We start from the raw sequence: 27155 nt of genomic DNA on the forward strand, positions 1-27155 counted from the left end.
TATTCTTTAGATTTAAAAACAGTCTGCAAAAAGTGTAGGTACATGAACTGTCCTGTGCATTGGCACGGCAACTGTACTGAGGAGGTAACTTTAGCACCAGCCTTTTAGCACCAGCACCAGTTGGTCCAGCCTTTCCAGTGGTGGTAGACTCGACACACCTTCTGACCATGAGATCAGGCACTTCTGGCTCAGTTCTACCTTCCCACCCCAGAAAGAAATAAAACCTGTCTCTTTTACTCATCTTCCAGTTTTAAATAGGAAAATCCCAACTGTCTTATAATTCATGTCTTTATACCACCAGGTAGCATTTTAAAAAACAACTCTCAAACATTCATCTTTTAAATAGCAGCTTCAAAATAAAAACTAGGGATAAAGCCTTGCGAGCCAATTTTGAGACCATAAATCAACTATAGGCAGATTATATTCCCCTCCCCCCAATGTAATTAATTAGCAAAGGAAGTTTACTGATGACTTAAAAAAGAACAACAACAACAAAAAACCCCAACCAAACAAAAAAGAAAACAAAGTACTTGTGTGAATGGAAACAGTGAAAGGATGGTGCTAAATGAGCTCTGCTGTATTCCACCAGCCAGCAAGGCTCCCTTCAATTAAAACATTTCCCTTCAGTAATGACTGACCTGCAAAGCACTTGCTATTCATGACCAATTATAAAAACCAATACAGAATGAAGGAAGATGTTTTGAGTTCTTAAGCTGGCTTAACCGTTTTGTAAGTGTGAATTCGGAAAGTCTTTTATTTAAAAAATAGCTCTTCACAGATTCTTCTTGTGTCCTGTGGGGATGTGACACTGTGGCCTTGTGTTCTGGAGTCTGTGAAAATTTCATAGTCATTCCCTCCCTGAAAACAGAAGAGGAAAACAGCAGAGGAAGATTTAATTTTATTTAACTTAACATATAGTCACAGTTTTGGGGTGGAAAAGGGACACATAAAGGAAATTAGGGAAAAAAGGGACATAACACATTCATGTTCGAGACGTCTTCCAGAAAGCTAAAAAACTGCAAACCACCATTTTGAGATTTTGCATAATGTGTTCATAGCACACCTGTGCTGAAACTTCTGCTGAACACCACAAACACTTGGGCGAGAACTTCCTGGCCTGCACGTTAGCATTAGTAATGAAAGAGCAGAACTCTCAGGATAAGTTTAGCCATGTTTTTAGTTTAGTATAGCAACACAGTATTGACTTTTAAAAATTGTTTACTTGTTAATATTAAGGTGTAAAGCTGGTTACAGAGCACTATACCAGCACGTGGTATTTGTAACTTACTTGCATTATCCTCTTCCTTCCAGCTTGGTTTTCTTTCCTTTTAGTTAAACCATTGTTAAGACTGTTGATCCTTTGCTATTGCAGTACTGTTTTGGCCTTGCTAGCTACTGGTCTGATGTGACATTTGTGACTGGTTTCTAATCACAGGAGAGCGATGAGAAAGATCCTTTCAACAGCTGGCTCGGGGAACAAAGGCGCTGCCACCTGCATGAGCAGAGACCCCTGAAAGCCACAGCTTCGCACACTACAGGAAGCAGTATCTAATTTGTGTACGTTGTTTGCCGCGCTGCTTTCCACTGAGTCAGCTGCAACTCCTGCTACTTCAAAACTCTGAAAATGCTGCACTGCCCATTATAGGGTTGAAAATCAACTGTCCATAAACTCTGTGCCAGAGGGACAGGTGATTACTTTTGCAGCTGGTCTCAAGGGGGAAAAAACCCCACCCTTTCATCTAAAGCTTGTCTTTTTCTTATAAAATTTGGCCTTTTTAAGTTTATAAAACTATAAAGTTCTTTGTAACTTATAGTTATAAAACTGTAAGTTCTTATAAAACTAAGCCTTTTCTTACAAAACTTAGCCTGACACTGTCCCTTGGCCATGCTCAGACAGCCTTAGTTTCATCCAAGTCCTTGTGCTTGCCGTTGCCCTCGCTAGCTCCAGTCAGGTCTCTGCTCAGCATTTTCAAAAGCCTCTGAATCACCCTGCAGAGTTGTGTAGCTCTCTCCCATGACTAGGGACAGGGATTATATATAATTTCAGTTCCCCAATGTGGAGACAGAGTGGTTAGCAAAGGAACAGTATTAAATTCAATGGAAAAATAAATATGTTTAATAATCACTAGCCAAGAAGAAGCATTATCTACAATAACCAAACAGGATAATGAGTTCTATATAGCCATGTCACCTAGGTTTTTAACATAATTACAGAAGGTCAATTTAAAAGCATATTCCAGTATTAAGTCTGTCACGAACACTGCGTTCACTTCAGGCAACAGAAGAAAAATCCCTGCTCGCGGCTACCTCCCAGCATTACGCTGACCAGTTACGCACAGCCAGTTAAACAGGGACGTGTGTTCACATTTATATTCTGACTTCAATTCTTGTCAGGCATAAGGCAATTGGTTAGAACCTACAGTGCTTGTGGTTTAAAACAGCAGCTCTGAAATGTATATACAAAACAATATACTCACTGGCATAGTCTTGTCTCCAAAGAAATAAATAGTCTTGTATCCATCGTCGGCAATGATTCCTAAGCAGTACCTCTTATCCCAGCCATCTGGGAACACATCGAAGCTTATCTGGCCTCCTAGGACAGACATGAACCAAGCAAACCTTGTTGTATTATAAGAACACATTTCTGAGGGGAGAGTAAGTGAGGAAAAACTAAACTGGGTAAGATTTTTGGTAGAGGGAGCTTTGCAGAAGTCACAGAAATGTTATGAGACCCTGGAGTTAAGTCTTACAAGTACAGAAAGTGTTATATAGGGTATCAGTTATTACAGTTGCGATTTACAGATTATTATTTACCCATTAAACAAATATGAAAGTCTTAGCATGTTCCCAAACACTGACTGCTCTGAAACGAACTGAACCTTTTTTTAAAAATTACATTTAATCTTTTTATTTTTAGAAAGAAACTACATGAATGAATACAGCCATTGGTGTATCTACAGCCATAAAGTCTTATGCAAGACTTTCTAAAGCCTTCTGAGTAGAAAAAGGAGGAAATCAGCCTTTTTAGCACAGCCTAACAGGACAACAACTGTTCCAGTTCCAAATCCTTGGACTTTACCAATACATAAAAGCATGATTCCCAGTCGAAGTGGGTGTCAAAAAGGTACTTACAACGTGCTTTAGGAGAGCTATATTGGCAGTTCATTGCTGCCTTAGTGTTTCAATACCACAGTTCTAACGGCAACCATACTTTTTTGCAATTCTGAAAAATAATAATGTGGTAATATATTGGGAGAGGGGAAAAAAGAAAAAATGCATGGAAAATTATTTCCCCCTTATTATCACTTTTCTCTTTAAGCTTGCACTTGCTTTTGGATTTTCTTTCCTCTCCTTCCTCCCACACAATGCAGCTACAGAACTGAAGAACCAAGGGCTACTGGAACAGTACTGATGAAGTATTTCTGATCAAAATTGATTTTCAGAAACAACTCTGACTAATCAGAAGCATGTAATATGTTTCAGAATGAGCAGAATCAGTCACACAACTGACATTAAAAGACAATGAACTGATGACAAGCAATGAAGTTCTCTTTGTTGATGGATTTCAATTAAAATGTACCAAGTGAAAGCCTAAGAGGAAAAGGAGGCTTAGTCGTGCATGCAATGCCTGCATCCACCCCCAGAGAGCTAACTGTCACACAAATGAGGCAGGATATGTCGTATCCATAAGAGGATATGATTTAAGTGAAATTCAAATTAAATGATGTTTTAAATGAAATTATTTTAAATGTGATACCTATAGAAAACGTTAGGCCTTTTCCTGCAAATTCTCTTCGTAAATCAGCTACAAATTTCTCTCTTATATGTTCCTTCTGTTTAAAAACAAAACAAAACCAAACATCAGTTTCATGCTGTGTTAATTCATCAATAAAAAGATAACCCCCAAAAACACGCCCAAAATATCCAAAGGTCTGAGTACTGGGACTAGTGTGATATACCTATATTTTATTATTGCTGAAAGCATGCTGAGAATATTTCCACTTTAATCTGTTACCAACTTGTAAAAAATGAGAGCAAAACTTCACATACGTGCTGTGATACTTGCTTTTCTATCTGACCATCTTAGAATACTGAGGAAGTATGCTTCAACTCCCCGTAAAATTCAGTTTTACAAATGGGGAGACTGAGGCACGGGAAGAGTCTCAAAACCGGTACTAATCTTCTGATGCCATACACTCCACAACGGGTGGAGCATTTTCAGAATGCCTTGGGCTTAGATATCTTTCGGCATCCACTAACTGAGTCACAGGCAAAGACTGCTTTTGAGGAAATAGATTTCAGTTTTTGTATCCGGTCAGAAACAGTTGTTATGGTGTAGCAGGGAACAGAACTCTGGTATCATGGCTTAGATTCATTTCAGCTGTGTACAAAGGAAAATAAATGGTGAATAGTTTGACCTCAGCTTTTAAATTCTGCTTTAAAAGGCTTTAAAAAGTTGATGAGAAAAGTAATAGTTCTATTGATTTGAATGGATATAGGCTGGTATACTAAGGGGCACTCCAGATAAGTATGGTTTTATCTACAAGAGGGTTTTTCAGGAACCCTGTGTGTAGAGGTAGGACATTTGGTACTCTGGATACAGGGTTAAAAGAAACATGAACCAAACCCACCCCTTCTGCAAGTAATCATTGTTAACAACTGCAACAAAAAACCTATTGTATATTTCCTGAAGTCTGAACTAAGAAGTTAGTTAAACCACATGGAATGGATTAGAATGAAAAAAATTGCACACAGTATAAAAGCTTTTTGAAAATCATAACCTGGCCATAACTGCCTCTTCCAGAAGACTTGGATATTTTTCAAGAGTTGTAACTCACTTTATCAAGTTCATAGAACTCAACTCGTTCTTCCTGGCTGCAGCTTCTTCCAATGGGGGACACATTTAACATCCCATTTCGGAACTCAATAAAAGTGCCCCTGAAAAAGAATTGATTAATGAGACAGAAAATAGATGAAGAATTGCTCAAAATACTGAATATCACAAAGAACTTTCGTTTAATTTTGAAGACAACGGGAATCAGGTGTCTCCTTCAGCGTCTCATTGTATGCATAAAAAACCAATGTGTAGGAACCAATACCTCTGGCATCGAGGAGTCTTCTGGACTTTTATTTGAATCTGGCAACCTCAACATCATCCTTACTGACTTTTAAAAGTCTGATTTGGTTTTAAACGTATGACTGGAGAATCCTGTCAACCCAGTTCTCAGACCCTGAGAGGCCAGTCTGTCAGCTTTGGGGTGAAGCGACAAAATTTAGAGCAGCCTTGGCAGTGTTTCTAGCTAGCCTCACATACGGTATGTATTAATGCCTTGAGCAGCCGCACCCTCACATCACACAGAACTGATCTCACTGCATGCTTCTAATCTCTGGAAAACATTATGCTGCTGAATTCCAAACACATCAAGGAAATACTCCTGCTTCCAAACTGAACTTCCTTCCCTCTTAAATAAAAATGCTCAATCAGTATTTCAAATCCTGTGCTCCAGTTGGGAGCTTGTCTTTGTATGCACGGATTGAGCTCTGTTTCACGTATACAGTGTTCCTAAAACACAAATGGCTCATTTTTTGCTGAGCAGCCTGCTTTACATATTGATGCTGAACACTGTACCATGGAGAATATGGTGACGCTGAGATGCACGTATGCACGTACCTTTTCTTTGGCAGTTTAATCTTTGCAATATAACTCAGGCAGTAGTTGATTAGATCTTGAAGTATCTCCTCGCCCAGGTGACCCTGAATGTTCTAACAAAATAAATACCATTCAACCAAGGGTCCAGAATTTGAGATTCTAAAAACAAGCCACATGGAAAACACAGACATTGGGTAATCAGGCATGGTTAATCTCAGAAAGAAACATGTCTTCAGTAACTAACTCTCAGTTGATGCACACACAGTACTAAGGGCTCTCATTTTTCTTTTTATTTACTTTGGTTTTTTAAAACCACAACCCCAAACTCTCATTTAATATGGTCCCTACTAGTACTTGCTTTAGGAGGAAACAGTGTGGGCAAAGACAACAGACAAAATGTTGCAGTTAATGTCTACTGTAGCCAAGCGTGAAGAAATTGAGATTGTTACTGCAGGAAACTGGAAACCACCACTCAAGCCAGCAATTTCAGCCAGGATCTCTTTTAAATTTTTAATCTCCTTTACTTACGTTGAACCGATGAAGGCGATTAGGGTATCTAGAATCAGATGTACGTTTATATTAATTTAGAGTATTTACCTTCTGGCTTATGCAACATATCAGAAAGGGCACTCTGAATTAACACTACAAAGCAGCTACAAGAGATCTACAAGAAACCTTCTGAACCCTAAGGCCCAGCAGACATCAGCTATGAAACGCCATATTCCATAGGACCTCCAGGAGCAGAGGGCTTGGCCACGTTTCCTATGGATAAGCTGAGGGAAAGGCTGTTCCAGGATTTTCACTGTTCTTACTCGATCAGACACTCCAGACTCCAATAGTTTGTGGTTTTGAGAACACCCCAAAGTATAAAGCTTAAGGTGCAGATTGTCATTCCATGAATCAGAGCGCCAAATGAATTATCTGTTATAGCAGTAACACATGAAAATAGCAGCAATTTTGGCCTTAGTTAGAAGGGTGATTAGAGAGGACTCCACTGTAGCAACAAAGCAATATCGTGTTTGGAAAATTCCTCTTTCATGTTACTGGAAATTTCACACTTACCTGCTTGCTCAAGAATTTCCCATCTTTGTATGCTACAAGACCGTTTTCTGGGAAAACGTAGTCAAATTTTTCAACCACTACAACCAAAAAAAAGACAGTAACTTAAGATTTCCCCTGTACGTTTAACGCAGAATTGTCTTTCTTACACATTAAATAGGTTAAAATACAGCAAACATTAGATCATAAAGCATGAAAGGTTCAGCAGCATAACATTGAGCACAAGATCAAAACCACTCTCATTTCTCGCCAAGACGAACACACACCTCAAATCACATGAAGTCTTTCAGTTACCTGTAGTTTTGCTTCCAGGCCCTTCCTCTCCTGCAAGTAAGTCTCTGCATTAAATGTAAGGAAGTGACTGAACACCTCAAATACTACGAAAACCTGGCACGCAGCCTGGCTAGAGAGCAAATCGAATGCTAGCATTTTAGGTTTGTTTTCTCAATGTTACTCATCTACAGTAGACGTCCAAGACGTGCGAGAATCTTACTACAATGCAAGATGACATGGCTTACTGGAGACCACTTGTCAGCCAAACAAATTCTGAGTTATCTGGGCATTACGGAAGGCTATCAGAGGCATCAATTAAGTAAAGGCCATTAAGGATGGTCTTTCATACAGAAAAGGAAATGCCTCCCAAAGGGCTAAAGCAAGAGTCCATCTCCGTATCGTAACGCCAGTTAGCAAAATCAGATCCTTCCGGGATGAGCTAGACACCTGAGCAGCCTGCGCACGGACGTGCTGGGTACAGGATTCCATTTAAAAAAGACAACGTGAAAATGCCCTCCTAAGGTACTGTCACAAAGTCAGGATTTCACTATTAGTAACTGTCCCTTCATAAGACACCGAGATAGTGGTGAACTGCAAATGCAGGCTGCAGTTTCTGAATGCCTGTAAATAGCTTTTCAGAGATCGAGTGCAACACAACAAAAATGGGAAAAAAAGTTTAAAGCAAGGAAGGGGGAGAATGAAAAGGGTTTGAACTACGTTTAACCTTCACCACTTCCTTGTGAGCAATTCAGTGCAAGGGATTGCATCAGCCGCGATCCTTACCGTCATCGCCAAGCTGCTCCTTAATCTTTTCGAAGTCTGAACCGCCCACGACTCCAACTTTCACCTTCTGACGCAACTTCTGCAGAAACGCGGCCATCTCTGCTGTGATTTTCTAGGTTCCAAAATAAAATTATTAGATTTGTCAGTATTCTTATCATGAGACCAGCGTCTCTATTTCGCAGTAATTATTAAAAGCAGCAGCACCGTGCAGAGCTTTAAGAAAAAGGGAGGATTTTTTTTTTTTGCCTTAAACGGCAAAGTATGTTTGCGCACCGAGCATGGCGGAAACGGGCGCAGAGTCCGGTGTGCTTACACGCTCTGTTCCCTGAGGGCTCCCGCCCCTCAGACAAAGCCTCTGCCCGCTCACAGGACAAAGGAGTGCCAAAGCCCGGGCCGGCAGCCCCACCCGCCCCTGCGGGCTGGGAGCCCCCAGCCTTGCTCAGCACCTCAGACGGCCCCGCGCCAGGGCACGGCGCCCAGGGAGGGCGAAGCCGGCCGGGCGGGCGGGGGAAGCCGAGCGGCCGGGCAGGCGGGAGGGCGAAGCCCGGCCCCGGCCGCGGGACTCGCCTGGCGCGGGGCGGTGAGGGTGCCGTCCACGTCGAAGAGGCAGAGCGCGGCGGGCTGCGGCGCCGCCATGGCGCCCGGCCGGGGCGGCGGAACCGGGGCCGCGCGCTGCCGCCGCGGGGGACGCCGGGAAGCGGGGGGCACCGCCCCTCCCGCCGTGCCTCGCGGCCGTTGGACGTTGCGGCGCGGCGCGCGCTCGGACGGCGGAGCCATGGCGGCGGTGAGCGGGGCGGGCCGGGGGTTCTGCCGCCGCGGGGGGGGGGGGGGGGGGAGGGGTGTGTGGGGTGTTCTCCCTCCGCTCCCCTTCCCTTCCCTTCCCTTCCCTTCCCTTCCCTTCCCTTCCCTTCCCTTCCCTTCCCTTCCCTTCCCTTCCCTTCCCGGCCGGGGCCGGGGCCGGGGCCGGGGCCGGGCGCGGGGAGAGCGGTGCCGCCCGTGAGGCGCCGGCAGCACGCCTGGGCCGTGAGCGGCTGCGGCCGCCTCCGGGGGGAGCGGGGGGCGGCCGCGCGCGGCCCCTGACGGCCGAGTAGCGGGCGGGCTGCGGGGCAGGCCGGTCCCCGCCGGAGCGCCGTGCTGGCGGCGGCCGGCGCTGGCGGAGGGGGACCGGGCACGGAGCAGGCGCCGCCGTGAACGCCGCAGGGCGGGCGGGCGCCGGGGGCAGCAGCGTCGTGGCTGGGCGCGGTAATCTGCCCGCGGTAATCTGCCCGCGACGTCTGCCGCCGGGCTCCCCCGGAGGGAGGCCCCGCCGGAGCAGGGATGGCGTCCCTTGGCCCGAGTCCGTGGCCGTTGCTGTCCGCTCAATTGCGCGTCCTTGTCCGGGCAGGAACGCCAGCGCCTCACAGCGTGAGGGCAGCACAGGCGCTCCCCTTCTTCTCCTTATCCTCTGTTCTGCACGGTCCCGATGTCTAGTCCCTCTTTCAGTGCTACTCATGCTCTCCGCCCCTTTATGATACTTGGTCCTCTTTTTTCTGTTTCCCTAAAGTTGTTACATAAGTGATTATTTAACACTTCGCTATTTCACTGGCTAGCAGCCCCGGGTTCTCTTACCCTCTTTGCTTGGAAGTGACCTGTACCGCTGCTGTTTTCACTTTGATGTTGCTCAAAACCAGAGAGAGGCAGGGGATGCCGTAAGGTTACGTTCAGTAAGCTGGCTTTGGTATCGGCGATGTTATCAAAAGTATTTTCCCTCCTCATCTGCAGGGAGGGATGCAAGCACGAATACCAGTTTTCTAATGTGACACTGGTTTTGAGTATAAGGTTAGAGTGAGCTGGGGCGGGGAGGCTTATGCTGTTTTCAGGTGCCTAAGGAACAGATGCTGAGCTAAATGCGATTCGGTTATGAAGGAGACTCAACTGATGACCTGTGGGAATATTGCCTTGTAGGCTAAGCTCTGCAGAATTAGGACTAACATCTGTGTGGCACCACTTTTTGGGAGGCGTCTACAAAATGAGCTCTGGACAAGGTCATGGAAGAAGGAAGATGCTCGCCCACCCTGTTTTTTTGGTACATGGGAGTGTTTGCAGTCACAAAACTGGCGAGTTAATGGTGTTAATAATTATCTTGGGAGACAGCAAGTGCCATCCGTGTGTCTGTGCCGTTCAGCCCCTGCTGCTGTGGTCCGACAAAAGGCTGTGGATGAGAAAACAGAAGAGTTCAAACTGGTCTACAGGTTTCCTGGGATTAAGTACTGCAGGGTACTGTCCAGGCTGAAGCTGTTACAGACTGCCACCACCATGGTCATGCTGCCTCCCATCTGCTACCTCTATCTGCAAGATCAGGTTTCTCAGAATGTCCTCTTGTATACAACTGGCATTGCGCTCTTTGCTGGTGCAATGTTGTATGGTATGAGCTACTTTTTCAGACGAATTATTGGATTAATCTACTTAAATGAAACCAGCCATACTGTCAAAGTGGCCCACTTGACGTTCTGGGGGAGACGGAATGACATTTACTGTCCCTTAGAGACAGTGATGACTTTGGGTGAAGTTGGAGATAGCAAGGGGGAGCTACTTCTCCAGTTCAAACGGTATAATAGTACAGATATTTTATATTTTACGATTAAGTTTGGCCAGATTGTAGACAGACAGAAGTTTACTCAAATATTTGGAAAACTTGAGTGATACAGCAGCTAATTTCCAGTGATTTTCCTTGTTGCATGTTCGTTGTACTTATTCTTCTGTGAAGTTTAATTAACCAAACTGACATACTTCTGTCATTTTCCTATGCACAGCCTGGTGGTAGTGCACTCAGTGTAGAAAGTAGAAGTGGTGAAGAACAATCCACTGGATTCAATGTCTTGGCAGCTCATTGAAGGTGTGAGCAGCATCTGTTCTGTGTAGGGTGCAGTGATGCGCACGGTGCACTGCCACAGCAGTTCTAAGTCTAAACTGTCCTACTTGGAACGTGCAGTAGGATGCCAAATTACTGATGCCGACCCTGACTGTTTCAGCTGGCCTTGGAGATAGTTTTTAAACAGAAAAAACTCTTGGAGAGAAATGCAGTAACTCTGCTGGAACATCCTCACTTTAAATTCATGGTTCCTCTTACTGAATTTTAGGTTGACTGGGAAGCCTCTTGAAATTAAAACTTGTCTCATACATACGTATGATAAAGAATGCTGGATGTCAGCAAGATACATGCTTATGCATTAATGAAAGGGAGGTAACTGGAAAGAGCGGTATATAATGCTGTGTAAGGTGCGTGGGGTCTCTTTGCAAGGTCTCCCAGGATGTGAACATAACTGGACAAAACAAGGGTGCGTGTTGCAAGACACATTGACAGTTCAGCTGTAAGGGTAGGTTAAAGGCTAGGACAGCATTTTAGGAGCCTCTCAGACATTGCTTTCCCATTGGAATACAGAAGAACATACCTAAACTATGATACTGTGAATTACAGGGACAGTCTGTGATCCTTTGTTCAGTTTGGATCCTAGTAATTATCTGAAAATTTGAAACTACTTGTCCTTCTTTGCATATATTCATGTTTCTTTTGTATGTACGAATGACATTTAATCAATGCTGTAATACCTGAGTTGCAAAAACTTCAGTAAATGTTACCAAAATTATCTTAGACTATGTGAATTAAGCAGTCTTTTGTGAAGATTACAATATAGGCTGGGAAGCAAATCATCTGTATCCCTTGATGTGTTTACTGGTTTGGGCATATTATAACATCAAAAGCTCTGTTGCCAAATACCCTTCCCACTCCCTACTCCCCCAGTCTGGGTTTACTTAAACTGAAAAGAAAAAAAGGTAAGAAAGACACCTAAAAGCTGTGTTGAATTAAGGCTGAAAATATGTGTACTTTGTATCCCGTTGGACTTGCAGGGTTGATCACCTCAGCAGCTGTGTCTGTGAAGGACGGTGGTCGTCTTCTGTGGTGTTAGTATGATTCCTCCTTTTCCAAACCCAAAACCTCAGGAGGAATGAGGAGCAGGATTTAAACCTGAGAGACTCAAACCTGATCATTTGTAATGTGTAAAACTTTTTTTGAATTGTCAGAAGGAAGTTAACTCCTTACACTGCTCTTCTGGCTGTTACTGCATGTGAAACAATGGAAAATAAACTGACCCTCAGCAACAGAGAAAGGTGGAGTGTTCTTTTCCCTGTTTCTTCCTCACGCATATTGAAACTGTTGAACCATCTGATCAGCAGATGCAGGTAAGTAAAATTGCCATGTTGAACTTTTCCTAACGGGGGCTCCGTTATTTTAAATTCTGGCTGATACTGTGTGGTACAGCAGTAGCAAAAGGAAGAGAGAAATGTTCCTTGGCGTAAACACCATGGCAGCAAAATAGAGTGGACTGTATGCATACAGCATGTTTTTTGGAGGCTTATCTTCTTAAGAATATATTTCATATGCACTGATGATTCAGTTTAGGTATGTACTAGGTGTAAAAGAAAAAGCCCTGGAGAAGTTCAATTATAAATATTTTATTTAAGAATACTGATTACACATGAGATGTCATTTTTTATGAATCTGTGTACAGTTACTAGTTACACCATGAAGTGTAGTTAAGTATTTGTTTAAACATTTATTTGGCACTGTCCACAGTATGCTGTAAACAATATTAACTTTATATGCTTCAGCTGCAGTGCTTTCTATGTATTCTCTAACATGATTTCATCAACATGTTGTACGCAATTATACAGTTACTGAGTGTCAGTAAAAATTATAAAAACACCTAGAGTATTCATAATAAAAGTGAAGATGTGGTAAGACTTCAAATTACTGGACTTTTGCTTCTGTAAAAGTACAAGACTTGCTAGAGACATTTACTAAAACTACTGCACTGATATGTTGAACAAACTAATTCCCAAAGTGCTGTCAAATACAGTTCTCTGTTTGACTTTCCTCTTGCTGATAATACGCTTACGAGGACAGTGATGACAGTGAGGTTTTGTTGAACACCAATTCACCCGTCCTTCCCCCCGATTCTACAACCTCTGTTCAAAAACCTGTTCCAGTTCTGACCAGCTGGTACCACAATTCTGGTTTCTGCGGAGAGGTTTACAGAAATCCCATTATTTTTAAGCTAGCAGAAGTGAGTGTACTGGAGCTTCCCAATACCAGCACTCAAAAAATAAAATGGGAAAAAAACATGATTAACACTTCTCAAAGCAGGTAAGAAACCTTTCACATTGTGGTAGCTGTATTAAACCTGTAAATCTTTTAACTGCTCTGTCTTTTATTATGTACTTAAAAAACTGTGGTCAGATCCTAATAGGGCAACTGAAAAGTCCACTGTGGTCCCTGGTTTTTGGTGCACAACAGAAAGTTAAACTTAGTGAGCAAAATCCAGATGCTTGCTAGCCAAGAAAAAGAAACAAAAAGGCACCAGACCTAGTTCAAGTCAGCCTTAAGCAAACAGCAGAGAGCACATAGTAAAGAGACGTCCAAAACAGTTCTCTGAAGAGAAACAAATTAATGAACTGCTGACACTTTTTGATCCTGTGGCTTTCTAGAAGATCTCTGAAGTATCAATGACTTAGAATTAACGATTAGAACAAAAATAGAATTACTTTGCGTTATAGATGTGCAATTAGGACAACGCCTTCGCTGTTGTGGCTCTGATGTCAGGTAATGGCTAAGGTCAAGCAATTCTGCTGTAGTTTTACAAAATACCTCAAGTATTCATGTAGAACTTGTAATAGATACATTAATGACTATTGTGTGTTATGGGCAAACGGTAAAATAATGTCAAATCATTCTAGATTGCTGACAAAGGTGTAAATGATGTGCTTCACATGATTCTCTAAGCTTTGTCAAGTTACATACGTCAGGGTATAGTTTTCTCTGTACAAGTCTGATTGATTGTAAGAGAAGTCAAAAGTTTTAAAATCCAGGATGAGGGAAAAAAAGTACTTCAGCGCCACTCAGAGCGCTGCACATGTGGCTGAGTGCATCAGTGCCTCTGAAGCAGTGTGTGTAGGCTGGGCATAGGGTAGCTGATGGCATCCTGATCCAGCTGGCGTGGCAGACATCTGTATTCAGGGGAATAAAGCTGGAAATTATTCTGTAAGACACTGTACTTGGCAGTGGTGGAAAGCAGAGCTTTCCTTGAAACACCTATTGTATTCCAGCTACCATTAGAGAATGGCACTTTCTGTACGGCAGGCATGTGGCTTTAAGTGTTATGCCATACTTGTTGCTGCTTCTGGATGCAAGAGTAAATCTGGGATTACCTGCGAAAACGGACTGTACCAGGTCATATTTAGACCACCAAATAGTCAGGGCCATGAATGTAGAGAGGACTCTGCAATTAATATGACCCAAGCCAGAAGATGGAGGGCCACAGCTTCCACAAATGCACAGTGTGGGACAGCTGCATGTACCTGCTGGTGACCAGTTACCAATGCTCTGCCTGGGTCGAGTTTGCATGGAGCAGCTTGCCTTGGGCAGGATTACAGACAGAACACAAACCTTAGTTTATGACTTTACACTTAATCTTGTAAGTAGAGAAGACATGAATTAATGCAAACTAATTTCATAATCAGCTGTTCAGTGCAGGGGAACTGCTTTTTACTTGAAGTTTGCTAAGATGTCACTGAAAATGTTCAGAAAGAGGTGCGCATGATGATCCTTGAAGATCAGTGTTGGACGAAAACGAATCGATCTGTCCCCACAGCCTCCCAGCACAACACCTAAAATGAGAATAGAATAGGTCCTCTAGTCATTTCCATCTTTGCCAAATATCCAGAAAATGCAGGTCTCTGAAGGAGGTTCACCTCACTGTGGAGGGCCAACAGAAGCTCCCCAAATCACTGCTAACAATGATACAGCACGTAGTCAGTGCTGCGAAGGGGCCTCAAGCTTCACAGCAACTCAGAACAACACTGGGGGTGCCTATAGCTGTTCTGTAAAACACAGAATGTTGGGACTAATGCCAACATCCATGGAAAGGCTCCATCCAGCGCAGAGCTCAAACAGCACCTAAGACTTCAAAGCTGTAATACCCTACTGGTTAAGCACCTCAATGCCAAAACAAAACACAGTAAGATTCTTTGCAATTTTTTTTAAACTACTTCATTTTTAATTACAAAAAGTTAAAATATCTCAGTGCTGGCAAACTTTTCCTGCAGTACTTTAAATGCATGGTATTTTTTTTACCCCACAATCAATTAATTCTTTGAAATGTTTGTGGGCAATGAAAATCCATACCATTGAACTGAGCTTACCTTGCCTCTAAGCATAGCCTTGGTTTACCGTGAAACAAACTGCTTGCCTTCTCTCCCTGCTGGCTTAGTTTCCAAGAACAAAAAACATCAATGTCTTTTACACTCTAACATTTTGGTTTCACAGTAGCTTAGATGCATCATGCCTGCTTCTTTCAAGAGATGAGAGCAAAAACTGACAGCAGCAAACCCAGGCCCCCCACACAGCTGAACTCGGAGAATGTTAGGCTTCAGATCACAAGGTTCCCCTCCTGATACTTGGGTTTGTCTACAGTTGGGTGAGAGTTCTGTAGTAAAATAGGGATGTACTTGTAGATCTGTGCCCATTTTAGGCAACTTACTGTATTTCATAACTAGGTATTCCATAAAATTCATAGTTTTTCTCCTTGTGTTTTCCTGAGTGACAGTACATTAACTTTCTTTTAATTTTCCTGATCTGTTTCTAGAAGCAAGCCATGCCTAGGTGCACCTAAGGTCACTGCAGAGGAATATGAAAGTGATGTCACAAAAACTCATGCCCTACATAATCTCTTCCAGTAATGTTAGACCTGTAGAGAAAGGTAAACATACACACCATGCAACAGACTGGTCTGATATCTCTGGAAATACAAGTATTTCCAGAAAAGTCTAAATACAGCTTTGTTCACAATTTCACTTCTGTCCTCTGATAGTGTAGTACACACACACCATAGGAAAAAGGAAAATTTAAAGCATTACATGTGCTACTGTTTGTCATTTGAAGCCAGTCTACACACGAACTTTCTTACCTTTGTTTCTGGCTATTGTAATTAACTTGTTTCTAGTTGCATCATTTGGAGTGTCAAACGAACAGAATGTTCCTCTTCCTCTCACTCTGCTGATAAGATGGGGGTAACGAGCCTGCAAAGAGAGGTGAGGAAGTCTGCATGGCAGCTGCTGCAACAGAGGGCACCTGGCAGCACGCTCTGCTCTGCCAGGCATCCTGCCACATGGAAACCCTGCTGCCTCCCTCCTCCCGTCTGGTGGAGTGGAGATATTCCAGAGTCTGGATTTCTCACATCACCCCTTTCTGACAACGGTCTGAATAGCCGTAGACTGCAGAGCCCAACCGCAGGCAGGTTCTCTTCTCCCAGAGCAGACAAACATCTGAGCAGGAAGGGAGAATCAATTTGCACCCCTGAGCTGGGTCAAGTAAAATCTTACTTGGAGCCTCCTGAAGCGAGTGTAAAGCCCCTTGCATCTAAAATGCACTCCAGGAAAACCTGAGCATAAATCATCTGCAATGGGGCTAGAAACCAGTTCATTCTTATGCTGCACTAAGATGCTTGCTAGTATTATCTGCTTCACCTACTATGAGTTACTTCTATAAGAGTAGCCTTTTTTGGATAGTACGAGTCGTATTCTGGCCCTCCAAAATAGGAAGATTGTAATTTTTTTTGTGTTCTCCTGCCTGCTATGCCTTGAAGTTGTGGGGAGAGCAGAGACAGTATTTGGGCTTACCCTGCACTACCAGTGCACAAAGTGCCTTTTGAGAGGTGAGCATCTGCAAGCCTGCCCTTAAATGCCTGGCTGATTCGCCTTCTCAGGTAGCTGAAGCTGTGAATGAATTTCTCTTAGTCAAGGGAGGGAAAGCTACAATTTTCTTGTTTCAACAGCCTGAGGGAATTGTAACAAGATATGAAGGCACTTTCCCTTAAAAAGAACTTTTGGGACAATGAAATGCTAGCTGCTTGTGATAACAGAGGCTTCTAGCAAAATAATTTAACTAACTGCAGTTGATACCTTCAGATATTTTGGGGGTCACCCTTTACTTTGGATTAAGCTATATAAAACCAGCATCCTTAAGTCAGTAAAAGAAAGTTTACTTCAGTTCAAAATGGGACACAGTTATTCAGGCTTGCGCTGAACTACCTAAACCAGCAAGTTATGATTATGGTCTAGTCCCTAGCCAGAGTTGCTCAGTCCATGTGTTTAAACTGGATTAGGTCAGATCCTACCTGACCAGCAAATTTCTCCTTCTTATCTATAATCCTTCCAGATGTTTACCTGTAAATCCAGCAGCCCAGTCAGTAGTGCTTTCCCAGCGTGGGTTGCATTGTTTAGAAGGTCTTCTCTTTTAATAACCTTAATGACTTCAGCAAGCATAAGATTCTTGGATGGATCTCCAAGCCAGGTATTAAAAATCCGATAGGGCTTGGGAAAGGGTGGAAAGAGAGTTGTGGAACATGTTAACAGGCAAATCAGTATAATAAAGAAAAGCAAGCCATCAAACTGGTAATGCAAACATCTGGTGTATGAAAAAGCATGCACTAATCTCACCAATCCCCTTTTTTTTTGTTGTAAGAGCAAAATAGAGCTGCCCTGCCAAGCAGAAACAAAGGGCAACTACTTTATGCTACGAATTTAGTGCATTCTGTCTTGCTGCTCTGACATCTCATTGAAACACGGCTATAGATGACGCGGAAATCGGCATCATCCGTACGGGTTTTACATTCAAGTTTTATGTTCTCCTGCATCCTTTTTTTTTTTCTCATTTATTACATCTAAAATGTCATTAATGCGAAGAAGAAATCTTGCTGACAGAGTCTGTAATGCTGACATACAAGCTCTGAAGACACCAAGTTGCCCTACGGAAAAAGGTGTCAGTTTGTGGTTGGATTTTGTACTGAAGGTTAGTTCATTAGGCTAAACCCAGTTCTCCACTCCCTCCCACCACCTTTATGACCTTTGTGACTGACAGCAACTGGAATAGAAGTGAAAAAGTGACAACAGCTTTTGCGTAGGCACAAAGCAACTATCTGTGAAACAGCAGCTCCATCTAGCTGAACCTGCATTACTGACGGAAAGCTTGTCTCTTCCATGGACATTACAGTTACTCATGAACAGGCCACCAACTAGCACAGGGTTCAAGTTTCATTGAAAAATCTTACAGCATTTGGCCTGAACTCCTCTTTGTGGAAAAATCCTCCTGTCATCATCTTCTTACTGAATGTTACCACATCAGCTGGGTCATCCAGGCCCCAATGTTCGTGTGCCCAGAATTTTCCTGTGCAGCCACCTCCCGTCTGCACCTCATCCACCAAGAACGCACAACCATGCTGCGAAGGTAGATGTAAAGAGCAGGGAATGTGAGTCCGCATTTCCAAAACAAAAATACCTCCCTTAGCGAACAGATAAGTACAAGCCAATTACATGCAACATCCCCCCTACCAATGCCACTCACTGTGCATTAGATTTCACAATTAAAAATTCAGCCGTTTTTTCAGAAAGGCACTAGAAACATATTTTCTACCTAAATTCACAAACAAACTACATGTTTTTATATAGTCTTGAACATTTCTAGAGGATACCGGAAAACATCTGGGAGGAATCTGGGTGGCATTTTCAAAGCCTCTGAGGGAAGCAGAACGTTACTTCTAGGAGTGTTGTTTGTTTTAAATAAGAAGTCTCTGCCTCCAATCTGAGTCAGGCAATTGTGGCACAAAGGCAATACCAGCAGCATGATCTGTTCAGTCTAGGGGCCTAAAATGACCCTGGAAGAGCTGCTTGTCAGATGAGTCTGCTGAAAGAGCTACTCATTTTACCTGGCAGCATGTTTTTTTATGCGAAGGACTATTTTGTTGAAACTTTGGGACAGGGAGATCAGGCTATATCATGATATTGTAATTAAAAACAATTGGTAAGTACTTTTGGCAGCATCTCGTTTTAGACAAGGCAAACCTTTTCATTTCACCTTATTTACTGTATCACCCTTGCATGAGCAGCTGTTAACAATGGGAAAAGCTGCTTTTTCTCATGGCAGAACGGAATTTTTCAAATGTCACCTACGCTCTTCTCTGTAAGCACACAAATGTTTTGAGGGTGAAAAAAGCATGGAGTACGTCTTATTGAGGGTCATCACTTCCAAACAGGTAACTTCACATTCCAAGTATAAAGCCATGTGTCCTTTTCATTGTTTTACTGGAACATCAGCACTTACGGTTGGACTCAATTTGTGTTTCAGCTTTTTTTTGCAATTAAAAACAAGTATGTCAACGAAAAATTACCCTTTTCCAAACCTGCCTCTTCTGAAATTGTGTGAACCTCCTCAACAAATGGGCATTGCCATTTAAAGAACACTACTGCGAAATCCATAGTTAATGAATCAAAGCAATTTCTCTCTCACTTAGACATTGGAAGAAAATTTATTGGACTGAGGAAACCACTAGGTGTGCATCAAATGGAAGAGAAAATACCGTGCTGACAAGGGGTTGCTTGTGTCTGAATACACGTACAGAACTACCCCAACTGCTACTAAGGAGACCCGTGAAACTCTCAAAGTGTGTGGGGCAGGGGGGAAGGCCTCTGGAGACACCAACAAGTATTTGCACGTTCAGCTACCACTGAGTGAACCATGAAGTATTTGATTACCTTTCTGGCAATATCTCGTAGCTTTCTGAAGAAGTCATCTGAAGCATGATTGTCCCCACCCTCTGACTGTATTGGTTCTACAATGATTCCAGCCACAATCTTCTTCTTTTTCCTGTACTTCACAATCAGGTCTTCCACCTGTAAATCAAACATTTATGGTACATTCTCCTTTCAGGACATTCACACATTTCCTCCCAGAAAGATTAAATCTCAGCAACAGAACTTCAACGTTTCATAGACATTCCTGGCTATAAAGGTGTCAGTGTACGGAATTAACAGGTAGTTCCTCCAGGATTTAATACTGCCCTCTTGTTCCTGAATAATGCTTAAGTTTAAATCATGTCCTAAACACACTGTAACTAGTTGCACATTTATCTACAACGGTGTGAAAGCTCTAGAAAATTTCAGCTGAAACTCTAGTGGAAACCACTGTAGCTTGCTATGCCATTGTTGTCATTCCACCTAAGCAATACAGAAGAAACCAGATTTTGTGTCAGAGAACAAAACTCAGCTAACGTATTAAAGAAGGTAATCTGGTAAATTTGCTTTTTCTAGTCACCCAGTTCAGATACTTCAAAATTAATCAGATGAAACAGCGCAGATATCCTGCTGCTGATAAGGGGCTTACAGAGAAGTTTTAATTAACCTCGTAGTGCTAGTTGCTGCGATTAGTAGTGTCATTTGTACTTGAAATACCACTTACAGCTTTCAGGGCCCACAACCTCCGTAGGCTATAGAAAGCACTGGTTTCCAAAGGCTGCCAGTAAGCCAATTTGCAGACTTTCAAAGAAAGCGTTCAGCTTTGCATTTTGTTTTCTAAAATAACAGCTTCAAGCCTGTGGATTGATTTTTTGCACCACAATTCCGCTCCCCCCCCCAAGCTATTGTGGAGCACACACTGGGAGGCCATTTGCTACGCTTTCCGTTTTCTCTGACGTTAGGCAGGTTTGCATAAGAAGTCTCTTCCATCCAGCTCTGCGCAGCCATCCGGAGTGCTGCTGTGCTCCCTTCAGCACCGCAGCCCCTCCTCTGTAGTCGGTTTCGATGCCCCAGGTTGTGCCCTGTTCCGGTTCCAGCCACGGGCACACTATGCCTTGCTCCTCACCGCCGGCTCTCAAGAGCGAGCCCGTGCAAGCGACAGATCCTGGATCCCAGTAAGCCCAACAGGGAATCCCATGGTTCTGGTACCTGGAGACGGTTTGCCTCCCTTGGGCTCTGTTCTGCCCACCCTTCCTTCCTCCTGGGCTAGGGAAGGCACAGGGTCCCTGCCGGGTCCCTGCCCGCTCCCTGCAGCCACAGGCAGGGTCAGAGCTTTATGCCAGAAGGCTACCACAGAAAAGCTGAAAAACCTGAAATATTGTTACAGGTTCTCTTTGCAGAGGATTATACACACTGTGCTCTCTCTTAGTCCGTGTCCCTTTGCAAGATCTGGCTGACAAGTTCACTGATATAACGAACTTCTGCACATGACATTTCACTTGGGTATGATTCATGTAGACCTCTAATTTACAGTAAGCTGGCTGTTCTTCTGAAGGCAGGGACAAACTTCTGACCGTAAACAACAGTGAATGCTGATTTAATCACATGCCGTTCCAATCCCTGAAAACATTCTTTTAGTGAAAAGCAGCTAATCCTACTAACACTATTCCATTATTTCAAAACAAAAACAACAGAAAGCTGCCAGTGAATTTTTTACCTCCTCTAAACAACGGGCTTCTTCCTGTTGATTCTCTTTCACAAAGTCTTCCAGAGGATACTTTAGCCTTGGAAATGGAGCAATAGGCCAGTCCAGCGATGGAATGTCCAATTTGTGAATTGCTTTAGAGTGAGTTGTAGCTAAGCAACCTAAACCCAGAAAAGCAAAAATTAAAATAATACCTGTCTAGGAGCAATACAGGAAAAAAGCTACCAAGAGGTGAAAAATTGCCTGACAGCAGGACTGCAGAATTCTCTTGACTGCTCTATGTTTTTACTTTATTTTCTGAACTACTGGGTAATTGGACTTAGTCAAGCTGAAGTGGATTGCTCTAGCTTTTAAGCATCAGTTTCCACCTGCACTGTTCCAGAAGAACAGGAGAACCTCTCAGTCTGAACAGGGTGCTCAGATGAGATGGGTTTCACCTGTCCAAAGACAACTGCTCGCAAAGCTCAGAGTTACAGCACTCTTGGGTAACGTGTTTAGAACAGGGATTGAGTTGATATAAAATGGTAAAAATGAGTGACATCTCGTTTGTATATTGTGGTGGTTTTACCCCAGGAGTTAGATTTTTACTAATACAGACAGAAAACCTTGGATGCAGAATGAAAATAAGAGACCTTCTGAAAATAAGGTTTCAAAAACCGTAAAATTAATTCCCACTGTCACTCAAATACTCTGTTTCAGTACTGGTGGGGCTTCCAAGACAAACCTTCAATAAACCTACAGCTTCTCCACTGGTACTATTTGTCTAAGGAAAAAAACACTTTTCAGAAACTACAGTGAGATGACAGCTTACTGCAGTGGCTGAGAGGAGGGAAAGGGAAAGGGGGAAGGGAAAGGGGGAAGGGAAAGGGGGAAGGGAAAGGGGGAAGGGAAAGGGGGAAGGGAAAGGGGGAAGGGAAAGGGGGAAGGGAAAGGGGGAAGGGAAAGGGGGAAGGGAAAGGGGGAAGGGAAAGGGGGAAGGGAGGTGTTGCCAGCAGTGCTTTGCTTACCCAGGGTCCTTCCGTGGAAGCCGCCCATGAAGGAGAGCATGGCGTAGTCGGGGCAGCCGGGGGGCTGCAAGCAGAGCAGACAGGCGGGCAGTCAGCCCGGGGTGCTGTGGGCCGTGGCCCGTGGCCCTGCCGCCCGCGTGGCTGCGGGTGCCCGACGCAACCCCGACACAGACCCGCGGCCAGAGCCCCGCGGGGCGGCTGGATCCAAGCTGCTACCTCTCACAGCACGCTGATCGGTTCCCGCTTCAACCATCATTGTTATATTTACCCATTTAAACAAATACATTTGTCGTCCCCTAAAAACTGCCTGGCCTCCTGAAGTAGGGCATTATCACTAACGAACACCTGGCAATTTACGCAGTGTCATACCATCCCTTGACACATGGGCTCACACAAAGACCGAACACGGAGTACGCTCAGCCCCTTGTCGTACAAACCAGGAGCGCGTGCGTACGGGGCGGCCGTGCCCAGGCGTGCACCGGGGGCTCTGCGAGGAGAGGCCGGGGCTGCCCCGCGCCCGACGCCCTGTGCGCTCCCGATGACTCGCTGTACCAAGAATGAGAAGGAACCATGACAAAAGACATGCAAACCGTATACTAGCTGGAATTTAATAGGAGGATATACTTGGGCTAGCCCCCACCCCCTCTAAAAATACAAAGTCTCTTTCTTTATGGCTCTCTCTTATCCTGCAAGTGAGAGGATTGTCACCACTTACACCGCTTACGGGGTCAAGGCTCCAATATTTGTAACTGGATTCTGGAGGATCCCCCCCCAAAAGGGGGATGGAGTTGCCCTCCCAAATTCGTCCCCTCCCCCAACTGTAAAGACAACTCAGACAATTAGCTCAAAGAGGAATCCTAATGTTTAGACAGCTAAACTCGACAAAAAGTGACCATTAGTTTTACAAGCCTTTGGTCATCTTATAAAATTCCCGCTCCTTCAGGTCATGATGTGCCATCCTCTTATTTGTATTGGCACAGCCATCTGTCTGACCATGCTGTAAGCAACATCACAGAACTTAAAAGATAATTCTGAAGACAAACAAAAAAACTCTATAAGAACCCTCCTCATTTTTAAAGCCAAATGAGTTCCCTAATCCCATGTCAATGAACTGAATGCCTGTCACTACAGAAGTGCTAAAGATCAGGCTGGGACCAGTAGGTTATTCATTTCTAACATGTTTATCTCAAAGAAGAGATTAAATACTCTGTTTTTTGCTATTGTTGCATGTTAAGATTTGTGACTGGCAAGAGCAAGATCACCTCGGCTGAAGGTGAATAGGACTTCAGAGGTTTATCAGCTGCATCTCAACTTCCTCATCCTGCCTGTTGTTAACATTTAGTCAGTCAAATTTTAACCATAAAAGGTTAAAAAAATTTTTAAGCCATAAAATCACAACTTCTGAAAAAAAATTAGAAGGTCTGTTGTTATTATTTGTAAGTGTTTCCATGTATTAATGATCTCCATGGACCCGTCCATCCCATGGGCCTCTCTCTAGCAAATAAGTCATGAAAAAAGGGAGATCTTTCCAAGATTCACAACTGGGAAGGATGCAAAAGAATACAAGCAGCAGGTCTCGATATTTGTGGGGAGCAGTTTGTATTTCACCATTTCCTAAATTTACAAAACCAAGATTCCACTTCAGAGATAGTAAAGCCAATTTTTCTGCCCAATCTTCCCTTATAAGCTCAAGCCAATGGTACATCTGTAGGTGTGGTAAAGAACAAATGTTACCTGGTTAATCATGCAAGATTCCAGTTCCTCCTTTGTGACATTATTATGGCCCCTCTCCTTGTTCTGCAAAAAAAAAAAACAACCAACCCAACAGATAGTTTTCCTGTAAGTTGTAATCAATGCATTTATGGCTGAACCACAAATTAGTAATGCTGGTATTCCAAATTAGAGCCAATGAAGACACTGACTGAGGCTCTTACATACTGACTGCAATCTGCATTTTCTTCATTTCCTTTTCTTTATAGTTTCTGAAGTTGTGTCAATATAAAGTGAATGCTCAGCTGAAGGCTTTTTAATAAAGATTTTATACTAGGGTGAATATAAATAACATCATGAACAAGACAACCTCCAAGCCTTACTTTGCTTTACAGTAACAGTTCTCATGATGAATAAATACTCATTTCTACATCTAAACCTACAAAAAACATCTTAATATTTTACTCACTCTGTACCACATAAATATTGCTTTAAAGGCATTTTCATTAGAGCAGGATCCGCAAGACATGGTGATCACCTGTGGCAGGCCCTTGGGAGCCACCTGTCAATGAAGACAGAAAATTACTCCAAAATATTAAGCACAAGTATCGTGCAAAGTGATGATAATACTGATCAGTCCTTAACATCGTGAGCTTCAGTACAATAGGAGACCAACCGTGCCTCGGATGAGGAAAGCCAATTTCAACTGCAGCTGAGAGGGCTCAACTCAGTTTCAGTCCCAAGGATCCTCACATTGAAAGCAAGACAACAGAAGCCACTTACTCCACTATCTCTTATGAAAGCACAGTGAACAGAAGTTAGTGAAAATGTGTTTTCTCATCAGTTCTTGAGTCCAGAAAGAAAGCAGCAGTATCTGTGCAGAGCAGACACGTCACCCTCCCACATTCAGCTGTCAAGGCAGGGAAAAAGGTTTGGTCTCACTACTTGTGGCGGGAAGGCAGGCGGACAAGCAGCTAATCTGTAATGTTCCCTACTAAAAGCCGTAACATCCCTTGATATGGCTGTATCCCTAAACACAGAACATGGTAACTCACCGCTGCTATCTCAAACTTACTGATAACAAAGATTCCTTCAGTCTTTCTGCAAAGTTCTCTGGAGGTAAAATCCCTAGGGCAGGTCTGTTGATAAAAGTGCTCTACAAAGACAAAGGAAGAGAAATTGTTAGGTTTTACTATCACATGAAAAATATCATGTTGATATCAAGGCAGTTACATTTTATTCTAATTACAAATACCAGCCAGAAATTTGTAGTCATGGCACAAAGTGTTTTAAAAACAGGGAATAATATTCATGTCTTAGAATATGTTTTTTCTGTCTAATCCTTAATACTTTCTTCCTGCAGGACATCTCAGAAAAGGTGCATGCTAACTGATACTGACATTTCCTCTTCAATATTGCCATTTTAGTTGCCCAACTCAATTTTCCTTATACACAGGAAATACACTTTAAACTCTTAATTATTTGCCTTGAGTTTGAGTAGCTAAATCTAAATTCAAGTAGGATAGCAGCACTTTCTTCCTTACTGAGCTTCAAGACAGACCATTTCAGAACGCTGTGGTTATAACCATCCTCCAGATACTATTACAATGGGATTTGGGGCAACAAGACAAAGGTAAACTTAAACGATAGGGGCTACATCTGAGAAAGATAACACACATGCAAGGATCAGCAACACAACACTATAATAAAATATATTCCTGGCAAAAAAAACTTATGCACACAGGCATGCTGTCTCCCTTCTAGACTCCTCTGGCACGTACAGGAACGGGCAGTGCAGTGAGGAGATCGGTGAGAAGCTCCCCTGCATGTCATTACCTCACTACTCAGCAACATGCGTTTAATCAAGCTCAAGAACATTGACCATGACATATCCAGACATGTTGGTGAAATTCCTTTTCAACCGTGTACTGTTTTCATGAAGCTTGCTGATTTGCAGGTAAAAATTTCCTATTCTAGGGCCTTCAGTTTGCACAGTCACCCTTCTCAGTGCCTCAGCCTGAATTATAAGTACCTTCTTCATTGTGCATTACAACAGCAGGTTTCTAGCTTCCCAGTTTTCTCCTTTCCATTTCCTGATTGAGGTCTGACATGGACCAGGGAGCCACTCATGCTGAAAAAGTCTTAATGGATGCAATGCGATCTCTCCTAACAGTGGAATTCCACCGCCTCCTGGGAAACTCCCTGGTGGAACTCATGTCTGCTTCCCACAAGTCTTTTCTCTAACCATTCCTTTTCCCCGTCTGTCAGCAGAACTGAACCTGCCTTGGGTGCAAGAGCCTTGGTAATCACAGAAGTGACTGCAGGAACACAGCCTTCCCACACCTATGTGGAGGTGACGGAGAAGGTGGAGCCAGGCTTCAAGGGGGAGAAGCAATGGGCATAAATCAAAACACAAGAAGTACTGATTTGGGTATAAGGAAAAGCTTTTTCGCCAAATGAACAGCGAAGCAGCGGAACAGGTTGCCCAAAGAGGTTGTGCAGTCTCCCTCCTTGGAGGTTTTCAAGACCCCAGAGAAAGCCCTGAGCAACCGGGTCTGATCTCACAGCCGACCCTCTTTGAGCAGGCGGCTGGGCAAGAGACCACCTGCGGTCCCTTCCAACCTGAGTTGTCCCATTGGTCCTATGAACTGGCCACATCAGGATTCTCACCTTTGAGAAAGGTAATTTTGGTGTCAGCGAACAGCAGCTGGTGGGAAAGCTGAGCCTGCTGCCCACACAGCTGTTTCTAAAGAGCAGCTCTGGGAAACCCCCCTCAGTCTCCCCAGTCCACTAATGGAGATGAATTTGTCATGTTTATGCAATTAATTTAAATTCAGTGTCATGGATTAAAATTGATTCATCATTGTCTTAATCGTTGTAGGTAATCTTATTTGATTCACAATGTGCTACTTTTTATTTTAAATTAAATTTGCTCAGACAAGCAAAGGACAAGGACAAGCTCCATAAATTTGCCAACTGCAAAGCAGCATTTTTTTGCCCTTTTTGTTTGTTTGTTTGTTGTTTTTCTTGTTGTTGTTGTTGTAACAAGTCATCGTTAAAATAAAAGGTTGAGTTTCTATGACTTAAGTCTTTACGGGTCTCCAGAGGGGACAGACTGCCTCCCCCAAAACATTCGTACTTGCAGTGCAACTCAAGCTTGCACACTTATCAGCACCCTTCAATCTTTCTCCTCAATGCAAGTACTCATTTATTCAGACGTGTGGACCACAGCAAGAGGCGTGAGTGGTCACACTGTACCTGTAAGAACACTTAATCGGAATTCTTGGGGAAAACCAAATGCCACACAAGATATAACAGAGCATGAGCTAGGACTTTGTAACTTGTACAAGTGTGTTGCTTCCAA

General features: G+C 43.3%; 3 protein-coding genes across 11 annotated transcripts in view; 1 reads left to right on the forward strand and 2 right to left on the reverse strand.

Annotated features, from left to right (window-relative positions):
- Positions 1–736: 736 nt before the first annotated feature.
- PMM2 (phosphomannomutase 2) lies at positions 737–8465 on the reverse strand. 2 transcript variants are annotated; one of them, XM_075514860.1, is made up of 9 exons: positions 8333–8465; positions 7766–7877; positions 7004–7033; positions 6713–6789; positions 5672–5763; positions 4839–4938; positions 3758–3833; positions 2478–2593; positions 737–858 (listed from the first exon to the last, which is right to left on the reverse strand). In XM_075514860.1, the coding sequence occupies exons 1-9, from the start codon at positions 8399–8401 to the stop codon at positions 754–756; spliced, it is 777 nt and encodes a 258-aa protein (XP_075370975.1). In that variant the 5' UTR covers positions 8402–8465; the 3' UTR covers positions 737–753. The 2 variants fall into 2 exon arrangements, with proteins under 2 accessions (XP_075370975.1, XP_075370976.1); XM_075514861.1 differs by lacking the exon at positions 7004–7033.
- Positions 8400–26646, forward strand: TMEM186 (transmembrane protein 186). 7 transcript variants are annotated; one of them, XR_012777584.1, is made up of 3 exons: positions 8400–8549; positions 9710–11986; positions 26060–26646. XR_012777584.1 is itself a non-coding variant. In XM_075514865.1 (3 exons), exons 1-3 carry the CDS (start codon positions 8400–8402, stop codon positions 11710–11712), a joined length of 669 nt encoding a protein of 222 aa, XP_075370980.1. In that variant the 3' UTR covers positions 11713–12288. The 7 variants fall into 7 exon arrangements, 4 of the variants coding, with proteins under 4 accessions (XP_075370980.1, XP_075370981.1, XP_075370977.1 ...); XR_012777583.1 differs by having other exon boundaries at positions 26063–26646; XR_012777582.1 differs by lacking the exon at positions 26060–26646 and adding an exon at positions 15448–15773.
- Positions 14332–27155, reverse strand: part of ABAT (4-aminobutyrate aminotransferase) — a 59368-nt gene continuing 46544 nt past the window's right edge. For both annotated transcript variants that reach the window (XM_075514852.1, XM_075514853.1), the window contains 10 exons: positions 24867–24947; positions 24261–24353; positions 23816–23878; positions 22082–22145; positions 21087–21235; positions 19391–19528; positions 17911–18078; positions 17027–17173; positions 15769–15880; positions 14332–14470 (listed from right to left, as the gene is read on the reverse strand). In XM_075514852.1, coding sequence (XP_075370967.1) covers positions 14349–14470; positions 15769–15880; positions 17027–17173; positions 17911–18078; positions 19391–19528; positions 21087–21235; positions 22082–22145; positions 23816–23878; positions 24261–24353; positions 24867–24947 — 1137 coding nt within the window. In that variant the 3' untranslated portion in view covers positions 14332–14348. The remainder of the gene's footprint in view (positions 14471–15768; positions 15881–17026; positions 17174–17910; positions 18079–19390; positions 19529–21086; positions 21236–22081; positions 22146–23815; positions 23879–24260; positions 24354–24866; positions 24948–27155) is intronic.

This window comes from Mycteria americana, chromosome 12 (assembly GCF_035582795.1).
Source record: "Mycteria americana isolate JAX WOST 10 ecotype Jacksonville Zoo and Gardens chromosome 12, USCA_MyAme_1.0, whole genome shotgun sequence".
Lineage (NCBI taxonomy): Eukaryota > Metazoa > Chordata > Aves > Ciconiiformes > Ciconiidae > Mycteria > Mycteria americana.